This window comes from Bombina bombina, chromosome 7 (assembly GCF_027579735.1).
Source record: "Bombina bombina isolate aBomBom1 chromosome 7, aBomBom1.pri, whole genome shotgun sequence".
NCBI lineage: Eukaryota > Metazoa > Chordata > Amphibia > Anura > Bombinatoridae > Bombina > Bombina bombina.
In genome coordinates, this window is record NC_069505.1 from 372973823 (window position 1) to 372988539 (window position 14717).

Here is a 14717-nt window from a genome sequence, read left to right on the forward strand (position 1 = left end):
TCCGGTCCACGGCCCGCCCTGTTTTTTTTAATCAGGTCTGTTGAATTATTTTTTCTAACTACAGTCACCACGGTATCATATGGTTTCTCCTATGCATATTTCCTCCTGTACGTCGGTCGAAATGACTGGGGTAGGCGGAGCCTAGGAGGGATCATGTGACCAGCTTTGCTGGGCTCTTTGCCATTTCCTGTTGGGGAAGAGAATATCCCACAAGTAAGGATGACGCCGTGGACCGGACACACCGTTGGAGAAAGTAATTTATCAGGTAAACATAAATTCTGTTTTCACACACCACAAGCACATTGAGGACTGGTTCCATATGTTTTCTATGGAAAGAATATACTAACAAATGATATGAGACACAAACTCCTCCAACGCCCTCAAACATTTGACTAATTCCACAATAATCATAACTATAAAATCATTCAATTGTCCCTGACTGTGATTCCTGAGAAATCTCCACTGTCAAAAGAAAATATAAAACTCATCATAAACCGTATAAAATTGCATTATGACTCTATATAATTGGTCCTTCCCTTTGAAGTTAACTTATGATTGTCTCTAATCATTATCAATTGATTTCAATACATATTGTAATGATCTTGAAACCTAATAAAAGTTTTGAAGAAAAAAAACAAAAAAAAACAATTAGAAGCACCCACTGAGGTTAGGCTGAGACACCCACTGAAAACCGGCTGAGAAAGCAGGAAGAGTGTTTTTTTTAGTTTAAAAAGATAGATAATCCTTTATCACCCCTTCCCAAGTTTTGCTGAACCAACACTGTTATATTGATATACTTTTTTACCTCTGTGATTACCTTGTATCTAAGCCTCTTCAGACTGCCCACTTATTTCAGTTCTTTGACAGACTTGCATTTTAGCCAATCAGTGCTGACTTATAAATAACTCCACGAGAGTGAGCACAATGTTATCTATATGACACACATGAACTAGCAGTGTCTAACTGTGAATAACTGTCAAAATGTACTGAGTTTAGAGGCGGCCTTCAAGGGCTTAGAAATTAGCATATGAGCCTACCTAGGTTTAGCTTTCAACAAAGAATACCAAGAGAACAAAGCAAATTTGATTATAAAAGTACATTGTAAAGTTGTTTAAAATTAAATGTGCTATCTGAATCATGAAAGTTTAATTTTGACTTGACTGTCCCTATCATTTTAGCATTCATCTGAAGACAAAGACATATATCTACCAGACAAAGGCTGCAATCTATTTAGGCAACTCTCCTTTTTGCATTCAATAAGCTGCAGCCAAAACTTTATTGTGTTTTGTAAACTGTTATGTTATTTACTGTCCTCTTTAGGCGATGACAATGATGTTTGAGGTGCAGGATCTGGCTGTGGCGTCCCCAGCGACTGTGTCCCGCTGTGGGATGGTTTACCTAGAGCCCAGTATTCTCGGATTGTTGCCTTTCACTGAGTGTTGGCTTCGACGTATACCAGATGTTATGATGCCATTCAGGGAGCAACTAGAGTCACTATTTGCTCACTACCTGCAGGTGAGAGATAATACATAACAACCATACGTGCAACAGTTTCATATACCACAGATCAATGAACCAGTTCTCTTATTGCATGCAGGATTCCATCATGTTTGTGCGCCGCTCGGTAAGGGAGGTCATTGTTTCTACAGAAAGCAACCTGGTCATGAGTCTTCTTAAGCTGTTGGATTGTCTCTTTCAACCTTTTGTTCCTCAAGAGGTAAAGTAAAATACCGTGATAAGGCTGGTTATGTTAATAGATAGTAAATATGAAAAGTGTCCCTTTACAACAAGCGCCATTACTTTCAATAGGAGACATCTCACCACTTGCTGGGGCTTCCCCTATTTTAAGATAATTCCACCAGGGTTAGCGAAGAAAACCACACCTGAAATTGTGAGGTTTAGATCTTCGGGCCCTTAAGCTGAACCTCACACACACTGCTCTGTGAAACTATCTCCTTAAAGTAAATGTAAAAAATATTTGATTATTGGTTCCATACCCAGAATTTATTGCTGTATTTTTATACATTTTCTTTGACTTGGGACATGAAAAAGGGTTCACGGGTATAATGTTTTCTTTATTGATGTAAATATTATATTTTCTTCATTGGGTTTGCAGATAGTGTTTTGAGTTTTTTATCACTGTATTTTCAGGGACAGAAAAATTTCCCGCAGGAAAAGATAAATCGTATTGGGGAATTAATTGAACCTTGGTTCTTCTTCTCACTGATCTGGAGTGTTGGGATCACTGGCGATTCAGATAGTCGGGTTCTGTTCAGTTCATGGCTGAGGGACAAAATGAGATCTGAGCAGGTATCAGCTACATCTGTTGCTATGTTTAGATATTTCTTATACCTCCAGTTGTGAAATATTTGTTATCTATTGCTATGTGACATTTATATCTATTGTGTACTGTTTAATATACAATCTTAAAGTACAGAAAGGTCTTATACAAATGTAAAAATATATATTACACATTTTTTGTACTCATCTTTAGTCTACATCAAAGTAAAATAATAATCTACATCTAATCTAAAATATTTAGTCTACATCAAGGTTAAATATGTTATATGCTAACTGTTCCAGCTTCAATATGCCATGGGGTATAGACCTCCATATTGATAAACAACTCTTAAAGGGACATTCTACACCAGAATTTGTATTGTTTAAAAAGATAGATAATTCTTTATCACCCCTTCCCAAGGTTTGCATAACCAACACAGTTATATTAATATACTTTCTCCTGTTAAGTGTAGTCAGTCCACGGGTCATCCATTACTTATGGGATTATATCTCCTCCCTAACAGGAAGTGCAAGAGGATCACCCAAGCAGAGCTTCTATATAGCTCCTCCCCTCTACGTCATACCCAGTCATTCTCTTGCACCTAACTAATAGATAGGACGTGTGAGAGGACTGTGGTTGTTAAACTTAGTTTTTATTTCTTCAATCAAAAGTTTGTTATTTTAAACAGCACCGGAGTGTGTTGTTTCTTCTCAGGCAGCATTAGAAGAAGAATCTACCTGAGTTTGTGTATGATCTTAGCGGTCGTAACTAAGATCCACTTGCTGTTCTCGGCCATTCTGAGGAGTGAGGTAACTTCAGAACAGGGGATAGCAGGCAGGGTTCACCTGCAAGGAGGTATGTTGCAGTATATTATTTTCTAAGGAATGGAATTGACTGAGAAAATACTGCTAATACCGATGTAATGTAAGTGCAGCCTTAAATGCAGTAGTAGCGACTGGTATCAGGCTGATATGTATGTATGTTTACACTGAGGTATTTCTGGGGAATGGAACTTCACTAAGAAAATACTGTATATATTTAAGTAATATTTGAGCCTCCACTGCAGTGAAAGCGACTAGCAGCAGGCTTATTAATAACATTTCATAATTTTATTTTTAAAACGTTTACTGGCATGTTAATCGTTTTTTTCTGAGGTACTTGGTGATAAAACTTTATGGGCATGATTTTTACCACATGGCTGTCGTTTGTTTCTGAATAAAATCAGTTTACTGAGCTTCCCCACTGTTGTAATATGAGTGGGAGGGGCCTATTTTAGCGCTTTATTGCGCAGTAAAAATTCAGTCACAGTCTTCCTATTTCTTCCTCCATGATCCAGGACGTCTCTACAGAGCCCAGGGGTCTCCAAAACTAGTTTTGAGGGAGGTAATCACTCACAGCAGACCTGTGAGAGTGTGTTTTGACTGTGATAAAAACGTTAATATTAAATTGTTATCCGTTTTTGGGTACTAAGGGGTTAATCATCCATTTGCTGGTGGGTGCAATCCTTTGCTAACTTAATGCATTTACTGTGAAAATGTGGTTGCTATAACTAATTTGGTTCATTGTTATTTCAACTGTGACAGTTTTTTGTGCTTCTTAAAGGCACAGTAACGTTTTTTATATTGCTTGTAAATTTATTTGAAAAGTATTTTCCAAGCTTGCTAGTCTCATTGCTAGTCTGTTTAAACATGTCTGACACAGATGAATCTCTTTGTTCAATATGTTTAAAGGCCAATGTGGAGCCCAATAGAAATTTGTGTACTAATTGCATTGATGCTACTTTAAATAAAAGCCAATCTGTACATGTAAAGAAAATTTCACCAGACAACGAGGGGGAAGTTATGCCGACTAACTCTCCTCACGTGTCAGTACCTTCGCCTCCCGCTCAGGAGGTGCGTGATATTGTGGCGCCAAGTACATCAGGGCGGCCCATACAAATCACTTTGCAAGACATGGCTAATGTTATGACTGAAGTACTATCTAAATTGCCATAATTTAGGGGTAAACGCGATCACTCTGGGGTAAGAACAGAGTGTGCTGATAATAATAGAGCCATGTCTGATACTGCGTCACAATTTGCAGAACATGAGGACGGAGAGCTTCATTCTGTGGGTGACGGATCTGATCCAAGTAAACTGGACTCAGACATTTCAAATTTTAAATTTAAGCTTGAGAACCTCCGTGTATTACTAGGGGAGGTATTAGCGGCTCTGAATGATTGTAACACGGTTGCAATTCCAGAGAAAATATGTAGGCTGGATAAATATTTTGCGGTACCGGCGTGTACTGACGTTTTTCCTATACCTAAAAGGCTTACAGAAATTGTTAACAAGGAGTGGGATAGACCCGGTGTGCCTTTTTCACCCCCTCCTATATTTAGAAAAATGTTTCCAATAGACGCCACCACACGGGACTTATGGCAGACGGTCCCTAAGGTGGAGGGAGCAGTTTCTACTCTGGCTAAGCGCACCACTATCCCGGTGGAGTATAGCTGTGCTTTTTCAGATCCAATGGATAAAAAGTTAGAGGGTTACCTTAAGAAAATGTTTGTTCAGCAAGGTTTTATATTACAACCCCTTGCATGCATTGCGCCTGTCACGGCTGCGGCGGCATTCTGGTTTGAGTCTCTGGAAGAGACCCTTAGCACAGCTCCATTGGATGAGATTATAGACAAGCTTAAAGTCCTTAAGCTAGCTAATTCATTTATTTCTGATGCCGTAGTACACTTAACTAAACTTACGGCTAAGAACTCCGGATTCGCCATTCAAGCGCATAGAGCGCTGTGGCTTAAATCCTGGTCAGCCGATGTGACTTCTAAATCTAAATTGCTTAACATCCCTTTCAAAGGGCAGACATTATTCGGGCCCGGTTTGAAAGAAATTATCGCTGACATTACTGGAGGTAAGGGCCATGCCCTGCCTCAAGACAGGGCCAAACCAAGGGCTAAACAGTCTAATTTTCGTGCCTTTCGTAACTTCAAGGCAGGAGCAGCATCAACTTCCTCCGCTCCAAGACAGGAAGGAACTGTTGCTCGCTACAGACAGGGCTGGAAACCTAACCAGTCCTGGAACAAGGGCAAGCAGGCCAGAAAACCTGCTGCTGCCCCTAAGACAGCATGAAGTGAGGGCCCCCGATCCGGAAACGGATCTAGTGGGGGGCAGACTTTCTCTCTTCGCCCAGGCTTGGGCAAGAGATGTCCAGGATCCCTGGGCGTTAGAGATAATATCTCAGGGATATCTTCTGGACTTCAAAGCTTCTCCTCCAAAAGGGAGATTTCATCTTTCAAGGTTGTCAGCAAACCAGATAAAGAAAGAGGCGTTTCTACGCTGTGTACAAGACCTTTTACTAATGGGAGTGATCCACCCAGTTCCGCGGTCGGAACACGGACAAGGGTTTTACTCAAATCTGTTTGTGGTTCCCAAAAAAGAGGGAACCTTCAGACCAATCTTGGACTTAAAGATCCTAAACAAATTCCTAAGAGTTCCATCGTTCAAAATGGAAACTATTCGGACCATCTTACCTATGATCCAAAAGGGTCAGTACATGACCACAGTGGATTTAAAGGATGCCTACCTTCACATACCGATTCACAAGGATCATTACCGGTATCTAAGGTTTGCCTTCCTAAACAGGCATTACCAGTTTGTAGCTCTTCCCTTCGGGTTAGCTACAGCTCCAAGAATCTTTACAAAGGTTCTGGGCTCTCTTCTGGCGGTACTAAGACCGCAAAGAATAGCGGTAGCTCCGTACCTAGACGACATTCTGATACAAGCGTCAAGTTTCCAAACTGCCAAGTCTCATACAGAGTTAGTTCTGGCATTTCTAAGGTCGCATGGGTGGAAGGTGAACGTAGAAAAGAGTTCTCTATTGCCACTCACAAGAGTTCCCTTCTTGGGGACTCTTATAGATTCTGTAGAAATGAAAATTTACCTGACAGAGGACAGGTTATCAAAACTTCTAAATGCTTGCCGTGTCCTTCATTCCATTCAACACCCGTCAGTGGCTCAATGCATGGAGGTAATCGGCTTAATGGTAGCGGCAATGGACATAGTACCTTTTGCACGCCTGCATCTTAGACCGCTGCAATTGTGCATGCTATGTCAGTGGAATGGGGATTACTCAGATTTGTCCCCTATGCTAAATCTGGATCAAGAGACCAGAGATTCTCTTCTATGGTGGCTTTCTCGGCCACATCTGTCCAGGGGGATGCCCTTCAGCAGGCCAGATTGGACGATTGTAACAACAGACGCCAGCCTGCTAGGTTGGGGCGCTGTCTGGAATTCCCTGAAGGCTCAGGGATCATGGACTCAGGAGGAGAGACTCCTTCCAATAAACATTCTGGAATTAAGAGCAGTTTTCAATGCCCTTCTGGCTTGGCCTCAGTTAGCAACTCTGAGGTTCATCAGGTTTCAGTCGGACAACATCACGACTGTGGCTTACATCAACCATCAGGGAGGGACAAGGAGTTCCCTAGCGATGATGGAAGTCTCAAAGATAATTCGCTGGGCAGAGTCTCACTCTTGCCACCTGTCAGCGATCCACATCCCAGGCGTGGAGAACTGGGAGGCGGATTTCCTAAGTCGCCAGACTTTTCATCCGGGGGAGTGGGAACTTCATCCGGAGGTGTTTGCCCAACTGCTTCAGCATTGGGGCAAACCAGATCTGGATCTTATGGTGTCTCGCCAGAACGCCAAGCTTCCTTGTTACGGATCCAGGTCCAGGGACCCGGGAGCGGTACTGATAGATGCTCTGACAGCACCTTGGGTTTTCAACATGGCTTATGTGTTTCCACCCTTCCCGATGCTTCCTCGATTGATTGCCAGGATCAAACAGGAGAGAGCATCGATGATTCTAATAGCGCCTGCGTGGCCACGCAGGACCTGGTATGCAGATCTAGTGGACATGTCGTCCTGTCCACCATGGTCTCTGCCTCTGAGACAGGACCTTCTGATTCAGGGTCCTTTCAAACATCCAAATCTAATTTCTCTGAGGCTGACTGCATGGAGATTGAACGCTTGATTCTATCAAAGCGGGGATTCTCGGAGTCAGTGATTGATACCTTAATACAGGCTAGGAAACCTGTTACCAGGAAAATTTACCATAAAATATGGCGTAAATACTTATATTGGTGCGAATCCAAGAGTTACTCATGGAGTAAGGTTAGGATTCCTAGGATATTGTCTTTTCTACAAGAAGGTTTAGAAAGGGTTTATCTGCTAGTTCGTTAAAGGGACAGATCTCAGCTCTGTCTATCCTTTTACACAAACGTCTGTCAGAAGTTCCAGACGTTCAGGCTTTTTGTCAGGCTTTGGCTAGGATTAAGCCTGTGTTTAAGACTGTTGCTCCGCCGTGGAGCTTAAACTTAGTTCTTAACGTTCTGCAAGGTGTTCCGTTTGAACCCCTTCATTCCATTGATATCAAGCTGTTATCTTGGAAAGTTCTGTTTTTAATGGCTATTTCCTCGGCTCGAAGAGTCTCTGAGTTATCGGCCTTACATTGTGATTTTCCTTATCTGATTTTTCATTCAGACAAGGTAGTTCTGCGTACTAAACCTGGGTTCTTACCTAAGGTAGTCACTAACAGGAATATCAATCAATATTCCATCATTGTGCCCTAACCCTTCTTCAAAGAAGGAACGACTTCTGCACAATCTGGACGTCGTCCGTGCCCTGAAATTTTATTTGCAGGCAACTAAGGATTTTCGTCAAACTTTTTCCCTGTTTGTCGTTTATTCTGGACAGAGGAGAGGTCAAAAAGCTTCGGCTACCTCTCTCTCTTTTTGGCTTCGTAGCATAATACGTTTAGCATATGAGACTGCGGGACAGCAGCCTCCTGAAAGGATTACAGCTCATTCTACTAGAGCTGTGGCTTCCACTTGGGCTTTTAAGAATGAGGCCTCTGTTGAACAGATTTGCAAGGCTGCAACTTGGTCTTCACTTCATACTTTTTCAAAATTTTACAAATTTGACACTTTTGCTTCTTCGGAGGCTGTTTTTGGGAGAAAGGTTCTACAGGCAGTGGTTCCTTCCGTGTAAAGATCCTGCCTTTCCCTCCCGTCATCCGTGTACTTTTAGCTTTGGTATTGGTATCCCATAAGTAATGGATGACCCGTGGACTGACTACACTTAACAGGAGAAAACATAATTTATGCTTACCTGATAAATTCCTTTCTCCTGTAGTGTAGTCAGTCCACGGCCCGCCCTGTTGTTTACGGCAGGTCTAAAAAATTTTAACTTAAACTCCAGTCACCACTGCACCCTATAGTTTCTCCTTTCTCGTTTGGTTTCGGTCGAATGACTGGGTATGACGTAGAGGGGAGGAGCTATATAGCAGCTCTGCTTGGGTGATCCTCTTGCACTTCCTGTTAGGGAGGAGATATAATCCCATAAGTAATGGATGACCCGTGGACTGACTACACTACAGGAGAAAGGAATTTATCAGGTAAGCATAAATTATGTTTCCTCTTGTTAAGTGTATCCAGTCCACGGATCATCCATTACTTGTGGGATATTCTCCTTCCCAACAGGAAGTTGTAAGAGGATCACCCACAGCAGAGCTGCTATATAGCTCCTCCCCTCACTGCCATATCCAGTCATTCTCTTGCAACTCTCAACTAAGATGGAGGTCGTAAGAGGACTGTGGTGTTTTATACTTAGTTTAATCAAAAGTTTGTTATTTTTAAATGGTACTGGAGTGTACTGTTTATCTCAGGCAGTATTTAGAAGAAGAATCTGCCTGTGTTTTCTATGATCTTAGCAGAAGTAACCCGGTCCTTTCAATCATCCAAATCTAATTTCTCTGAGACTGACTGCATGGAGATTGAACGCTTGATTCTATCAAGGCGTGGCTTCTCCGAGTCAGTCATTGATACCTTAATACAGGCTCGGAAGCCTGTCACCAGGAAAAGCTACCATAAGATATGGCGTAAATATCTTTATTGGTGTGAATCCAAGAGTTACTCATGGAGTAAGGTTAGGATTCCTAGGATATTGTCCTTTCTCCAAGAGGGTTTGGACAAAGGCTTATCAGCTAGTTCTTTAAAAGGACAGATCTCTGCTCTGTCTATTCTTTTGCACAAGCGTCTGGCAGAAGTTCCAGACATCCAGGCATTTTGTCAGGCTTTGGTTAGGATTAAGCCTGTGTTTAAAAGTGTTGCTCCCCCGTGGAGCTTAAACTTGGTTCTTAAAGTTCTTCAGGGAGTTCCGTTTGAACCCCTTCATTCCATTGATATTAAACTTTTATCTTGGAAAGTTCTGTTTTTGATGGCTATTTCCTCGGCTCGAAGAGTCTCTGAGTTATCTGCCTTACATTGTGATTCTCCTTATCTGATTTTTCATTCAGACAAGATAGTTCTGCGTACCAAACCTGGGTTTTTACCTAAGGTGGTTTCTAACAGGAATATCAATCAAGAGATTGTTGTTCCATCATTGTGTCCTAATCCTTCTTCAAAGAAGGAACGTCTTTTGCATAGTCTGGACGTAGTCCGTGCCTTGAAGTTTTACTTACAGGCTACTAAAGATTTTCGTCAAACATCTGCCTTGTTTGTCGTTTACTCTGGACAGAGGAGAGGTCAAAAAGCTTCGGCAACCTCTCTCTCCTTTTGGCTTCGGAGCATAATACGCTTAGGCTATGAGACTGCTGGACAGCAGCCCCCTGAAAGGATTACAGTTCATTCTACTAGAGCTGTGGCTTCCACCTGGGCCTTTAAAAATGAGGCCTCTGTTGAACAGATTTGCAAGGCTGCGACTTGGTCTTCGCTTCACACCTTTTCAAAACTTTACAAATTTGACACTTTTGCTTCTTCGGAGGCTGTTTTTGGGAGAAAGGTTCTACAGGCAGTGGTTCCTTCCGTTTAAGTTCCTGCCTTGTCCCTCCCATTATCCGTGTACTTTAGCTTTGGTATTGGTATCCCACAAGTAATGGATGATCCGTGGACTGGATACACTTAACAAGAGAAAACATAATTTATGCTTACCTGATAAATTTATTTCTCTTGTAGTGTATCCAGTCCACGGCTCGCCCTGTCCTTTTAAGGCAGGTCTAAATTTTAATTAAACTACAGTCACCACTGCACCCTATGGTTTCTCCTTTCTCGTCTTGTTTCGGTCGAATGACTGGATATGGCAGTGAGGGGAGGAGCTATATAGCAGCTCTGCTGTGGGTGATCCTCTTGCAACTTCCTGTTGGGAAGGAGAATATCCCACAAGTAATGGATGATCCGCGGACTGGATACACTACAAGAGAAATAAATTTATCAGGTAAGCATAAATTATGTTTTTTACCTCTGTAATTATCTTTTATCTAAGCCTCTGCAAACTGCCCCTTATATTTCAGTTCTTTTGACAGACTTGCATTTTAGCCAATCAGTGTGTGCTCCTAGGTAACTCCACATGCGTGAGCACAGTGTTAACTATATGAAACACATGAACTAACACCCTCTAGTGGTGAAAAACTGTCAAAATGCCCTGAGCTAAGAGGTGGCCTTCAAGAGGTTAGAAATTAGCATATGAACCTCCTAGATTTAGCTTTTAACTAAGAATACCAATAGAACAAAGCAAAATTGGCGATAGAAGTAAATTGATAAATTGTTTAAAATTATATGCCCTATCCGAATTATGCAAGTTTGTTCTGGACTAGACTGTCCCTTTAAGTGTTCATTTTCTTGTCATAAAGGATTATTGTTTATTTTATATATATATATATATATATATATATATATATATATTTAATTAGTTATAGATAACATAACAAAGCAAGAAGAGAAATAATACAGAGTATGTAATACGAAACATTGCCATCATCAAAAAACAATTGTACATCAACATCAATATTTATATTGAGGAAGTAAATAAAGAAATCTACTATGGTCTATATTAAAACCAAAACAAATATGTATGTTGCAGCAGTGAGTCAGGCAGTTCACAAAAATTATTTTGGTTAGGATGAGAGATGGAGACATGATAAGCCTCTCTGAATAGGAATGTTTTCAAGGTTCTTTCTCATAGTGATCTCAGCATTCTTCTTGCCCCTATTTGAATGCTCTCACTCTCGCCTAGATTAGGAGTTTTGTGTTAGAGGCTGTGCGGTGCTAACGAGCAGTTTATGCTCACTGCTCACTTACAGATAGCGCTGGTATTACAGGTTTTTACAAACCCGGCATTAACCGCAAAATTTTGCTCTACATCTCACCTCAATACCAGCGCTGCTTACGTTAGCGGTGAGCTGGCTGAACGTGCTCGTGCAATTTCCCCATAGGAATTAATGGGGCAGAGCCGTCTGAAAAAAAACCTAACACGCAGCCCCATTGATTCCTATGGGGAAATAAAAGTTATGTCTACACCTAACACCTTAACATGAACCCCAAGTCTAAACACCCCTAATATTACACTTATTAACCCCTAATCTGCCGCACCTGACATCGCCGCCACCTACATTATACTATTAACCCCTAATCTGCCGCTACGGACACCGCCGCCACCTACATTATACTTATGAACCCCTAATCTGCTGCCCCCAACATCGCCAACATTTACATTATATTTATTAACCCCTAATCTGCCGCCCCCAATGTCGCAGCAACCTACCTACACTTCTTAACCCCTAATCTGCCGTCCCCAACGTCGCTGCCACTATATTAAAGTTATTAACCCCTAAATCTAAGTCCAACCCAAACACCCCCTAACTTAAATATAATTTAAATAAATCTAAATAACATTACTATTATTACCTAAATCAGGGGTGTCCAAACTTTGCTCTCCAGAGGTTTTGGAACTACTTTTCCCATGATGCTCAGCTAGATAAAATGCTGGCTGAGCATCATCGGAAATGTAGTTCCAAAACCTCTGGAGAGCAAAGTTTGGACACCCCTGACCTAAATATTTCCTATTTGAAACTAAATACTTACCTATAAAATAAACCCTAAGCTAGCTACAATATAACTAATAGTTACATTGTATCTAGCTTAGGGTTTATTTTTATTTTACAAGCAAGTTTGTATTTATTTATCTTGTTAAGTGTATCCAGTCCACGGATCATCCATTACTTGTGGGATATTCTCCTTCCCAACAGGAAGTTGCAAGAGGATCACCCACAGCAGAGCTGCTATATAGCTCCTCCCCTCACTGCCATATCCAGTCATTCTCTTGCAACTCTCAACAAAGATGGACGTAGTAAGAGGAGAGTGGTGTATTATAGTTAGTTTTTTAACTTCAATCAAAAGTTTGTTATTTTTAAATGGTACCGGAGTGTACTGTTTCATCTCAGGCAGCATTAGAAGAAGAATCTGCCTGTGACTTACATGATCTTAGCAGAAGTAACTAAGATCCATTGCTGTTCTCACATATTCTGAGGAGTGAGGTAACTTCAGAGAGGGAATGGCGTGCAGGTTTTCCTGCAATAAGGTATGTGCAGTTAATATTTTTCTAGGGATGGAATTTGCTAGAAAATGCTGCTGATACCGGATTAATGTAAGTAAAGCCTTAAATGCAGTCATAGCGACTGGTATCAGGCTTATTAATAGAGATACATACTCTTATAAAAGTGTAATATAAAACGTTTGCTGGCATGTTTAATTGTTTTTATATATGTTTGGAGACAAAACTTATTGGGGCCTAGTTTTTTTCCACATGGCTGGTTTGATTTTTGCCTAGAAACAGTTCCTGAGGCTTTCCACTGTTGCAATATGAGTGGGAAGGGCCTATTTTAGTGCTTTTCTGTGCAGCTAAAAATACTAACAGAGACATTCAGCTTCCCTCTGCATGATACAGGACATCTCTGAAGGGCTCAAAAGGCTTCAAAGTCGTGTTTGAGGAGGGTAACAATCATAGTAGACTGTGGCAGTTGTTGTGACTGTGTTTAAAAAACGTTTTTGTCATTTATTATTCTGTTTTTGTTATTAAGGGGTTAATCATCCTTTTGCAAGTGGGTGCAATGCTCTGCTGACTTGTTACATACACTGTAAAAATTTTGTTAGTGTAACTGCCTTTTTTCACTGTTATTTCAAATTTTGTCAAAATTTGTTTCTCTTAAAGGCACAGTAACGTTTTTTATATTGCTTGTTAACTTGCTTTAAAGTGTTTTCCAAGCGTGCTAGTCTCATTGCTAGTCTGTACAAACATGTCTGAAACAGAGGATACTTATGTTAAAAAGCCATGGTGGAGCCCCATAGGAGAATGTGTACTAAATGTATTGATTTCACCTTAAACAGTAAAGATCAGTCATTATCTATAAAAGAATTGTCACCAGAGGGGTCTGTCGAGGGGGAAGTTATGCCGACTAACTCTCCCCACGTGTCGGACCCTTTGCCTCCCGCTCAAGGGACGCACGCTAATATGGCGCCAAGTACATCAGGGACGCCCATAGCAATTACTTTGCAGGACATGGCTGCAATCATGAATAATACCCTGTCAGAGGTATTATCCAGATTGCCTGAATTGAGAGGCAAGCGCGATAGCTCTGGGGTTAGACGAGATACAGAGCGCGTGGATGCTGTAAGAGCCATGTCTGATACTGCGTCACAATATGCAGAACCTGAGGACGGAGAGCTTCAGTCTGTGGGTGACGTCTCTGAATCGGGGAGACCTGATTCAGAGATTTCTAATTTTAAATTTAAGCTTGAGAACCTCCGTGTATTGCTTGGGGAGGTATTAGCTGCTCTGAATGACTGTGACACAATTGCAGTGCCAGAGAAATTGTGTAGGCTGGATAAATACTATGCAGTGCCGGTGAGTACTGATGTTTTTCCAATACCTAAAAGGCTTACAGAAATTATTAGTAAGGAGTGGGATAGGCCCGGTGTGCCCTTTTCTCCACCGCCTATATTTAGAAAAATGTTTCCAATAGATGCCACTACACGGGACTTATGGCAGGCTGTCCCTAAGGTGGAGGGAGCAGTTTCTACTTTAGCAAAGCGTACCACTATCCCGGTTGAGGACAGTTGTGCTTTTTCAGATTAGTGATGTGAAGTTCGGTTCATCCTGATGAATCGGTTCATTTCGGACAGTTCGATTAACTGAACCGGTTCATGAACCGATTCATCAGTTCACCTACTGATCACATGATGCGCTTGAGGGGCAGAGCAGAAGAATCGCAGATTCAGTACAGACCCAGCGATTCTGAATCATTTAGAATGAGTCCTGAGTCACTGTGTCTGTACTGCTCTCTGCTGCTGCTCTCTGCTGCTAGTTGCTTCAGTTCAGCTTGACACTCTTAAGGATACTTAGAGAACAAAACAATATATATATATATATATATATATATATATATATATATATATATATTGTTTTGTTCTCAAAGTATCCTTACATATACACTTACATATTTACTTACATATACACTTACATATTTACTTAACTTAAACAATACTTTATTCTATCCTGATACACCAATGCAATTTTAAACAATTTACTTCTAAAATATATATATATATATATATATA

The 14717-nt window shown here is 41.1% G+C and overlaps 1 protein-coding gene across 1 annotated transcript in view; it reads left to right on the plus strand.

Annotated features, from left to right (window-relative positions):
* The window catches only part of DNAH1 (dynein axonemal heavy chain 1), a 691978-nt gene that overhangs the window by 468968 nt on the left and 208293 nt on the right, over positions 1–14717 (plus strand). The window contains exons 39-41 of the mRNA XM_053721084.1: positions 1321–1515; positions 1598–1717; positions 2152–2310. Coding sequence (XP_053577059.1) covers positions 1321–1515; positions 1598–1717; positions 2152–2310 — 474 coding nt within the window. The remainder of the gene's footprint in view (positions 1–1320; positions 1516–1597; positions 1718–2151; positions 2311–14717) is intronic.